The 1,773-nt window shown below is 57.1% G+C and overlaps 1 protein-coding gene across 1 annotated transcript in view; it reads right to left on the minus strand.

Moving 5' to 3' along the window:
* MAP10 (microtubule associated protein 10) overlaps positions 1–328 on the minus strand; it is a 2,964-nt gene extending 2,636 nt beyond the window's left edge. The window contains exon 1 of the mRNA XM_035322837.1: positions 15–328. Within this exon, the coding sequence (XP_035178728.1) occupies positions 15–325 (311 nt within the window). The 5' untranslated portion in view covers positions 326–328. The remainder of the gene's footprint in view (positions 1–14) is intronic.
* Positions 329–1,773: the final 1,445 nt, after the last annotated feature.

Here is a 1,773-nt window from a genome sequence, read left to right on the forward strand (position 1 = left end):
GGCAGGCGCCGAGCAGACGGGCGGGCCGCGGGCCGGGCTCGGCGGGCAGCGCCACGAGCAGGGCGCGCAGCGGCTGGCGGCGGAGCGCGGCGCGGAGCGAGCCGCGGCGCCAGCGGAACAGGCAGCGCTTGCCGCGGCCGAAGGGGAAGGGCCGGCCCGGGAGGAGCGGGGAGGACGAGGAGGAGGCGGCCGGGAGCAGCAGGAGCGGGGGGAAGTCGAGGAATTCCAGCGCCACCGCCGGGCGCAGCGCGGGGCCCGGCGCCGCCAGCCGCACGGCCGCCACCAGCAGCTCCAGGCAGTACAGGCCCTCGCCGCAGCCCGGCATGGCGGCACCGCGCTTCCCGCGGCACGGCTCCCTGGGGCCCGCCGGCCGTTACCGCAGGCAACGCGCCTCTGCAAAGGGCGCTGGGAGATGTAGTCCTGGGCACGGCCCTGTCACGGCATCACAGAGTCGTTAACGGGGGAAAGACCCTCATGGTCATCTGGTCCAGCCACCCCCTACCGCCAATGTCACCCACCAAACCATGTCCCTAAGCACCACGTCCACCCTTTCCTTGAACAACCCCAGGGACGGTGACTCCACCACCTCCCTGGGCAACCCATTCCAATGCCTGACTGCTCTTCTGAGAAGAAATGTCTCCTCATTTCCTGCCTGAACCTCCCCTGGCACAACCTGAGGCCATTCCCTCCAGTCCTGTCACTAGTTACCTGTGAGAAGAGGCCGACCCCCAGCTCCCCACGCCTTCCTTTCAGGTAGTTGCAGAGAGCAATAAGGGCTCCCCTGAGCCTCCTCATCTCCAGACTAAACAACCCCAGCTCCCTCAGCCGCTCCTCACAGGACTTGTGCTCCAGGCCCTTCACCAGCTTCACATAGCCCTTCTCTGTACTTTTCTGGGTGAGTCTTTTAGCTGAGGTGGCAGGCGGGTGCCCAGCGCTCCTCACATCCCAAACTGCCAGGTGCTTGTGAAGGGGTGCAGCTGCCAAGGCCCCAGCAGTGCCTTCCCCACCAAAAGCACAGGTAACGCAGTCCCTTAGGAAGGGCAGGGTCTTGCACACGGCAGAGGAGTGCTTCTGGAGGCAGGGAGTGACATTAAAGGTTATTTCTGCTCATCTGCAGCATTTCCCTTGCCCCCATAAATAAAGTATCCTAAACTGATGGTGTTCAGGTACAGTCGCAGTATGCCCTCACCATTCACACTGGAGGGTGCCTGAAAGAAAGACTGATCCTCTCGCCCTTTCTTTTTTTTTTTTTTTCTTTTTTTCTTTTTTTTTCCCCATTTCCTTCCTCTGCCAAATCACAATCTCTTTTAAGGAAAGTAGAAACCAGAGAGAAATGAATAAAGAACTCTTCACTGCTGGTCAATTCCCTTTATCGTTATTATTTAAAGGATGCCTTTCATAAGCTGTTCTGAGAAGACAGTTAAGGAACGGGCCTCTGTATTGTGGCTAGGGCTTCAGAAGTAAATAATTAAGTTCTTCCATTTTCCTCCATTGCCTTTATTCTGAGCGTGTGCGTCTAAGGACTACAGGTCCTCTGCCATCAACGCTGCTAGTGTTCGGGTTTTCTCATTGTACTGACATTGCAGCAGATGAAACAAATGGCCAGTCCATTCCCATGCCACATTCGTCTCCTGTCATCAGTTGTCTGTTTTTCCTTCTGTTTCCTTTTCTGCAAGACTTTTCCCATCCCAGGAGGGCTTGACAATTTAGTTGTCATTCTCTGAAAAGGCAGGATGACAAAAGACCCCTGATACGCTCAGGGCAACAAACATA

This window comes from Oxyura jamaicensis, chromosome 3, assembly GCF_011077185.1.
Source record: "Oxyura jamaicensis isolate SHBP4307 breed ruddy duck chromosome 3, BPBGC_Ojam_1.0, whole genome shotgun sequence".
In the NCBI taxonomy this organism is placed as follows: domain Eukaryota; kingdom Metazoa; phylum Chordata; class Aves; order Anseriformes; family Anatidae; genus Oxyura; species Oxyura jamaicensis.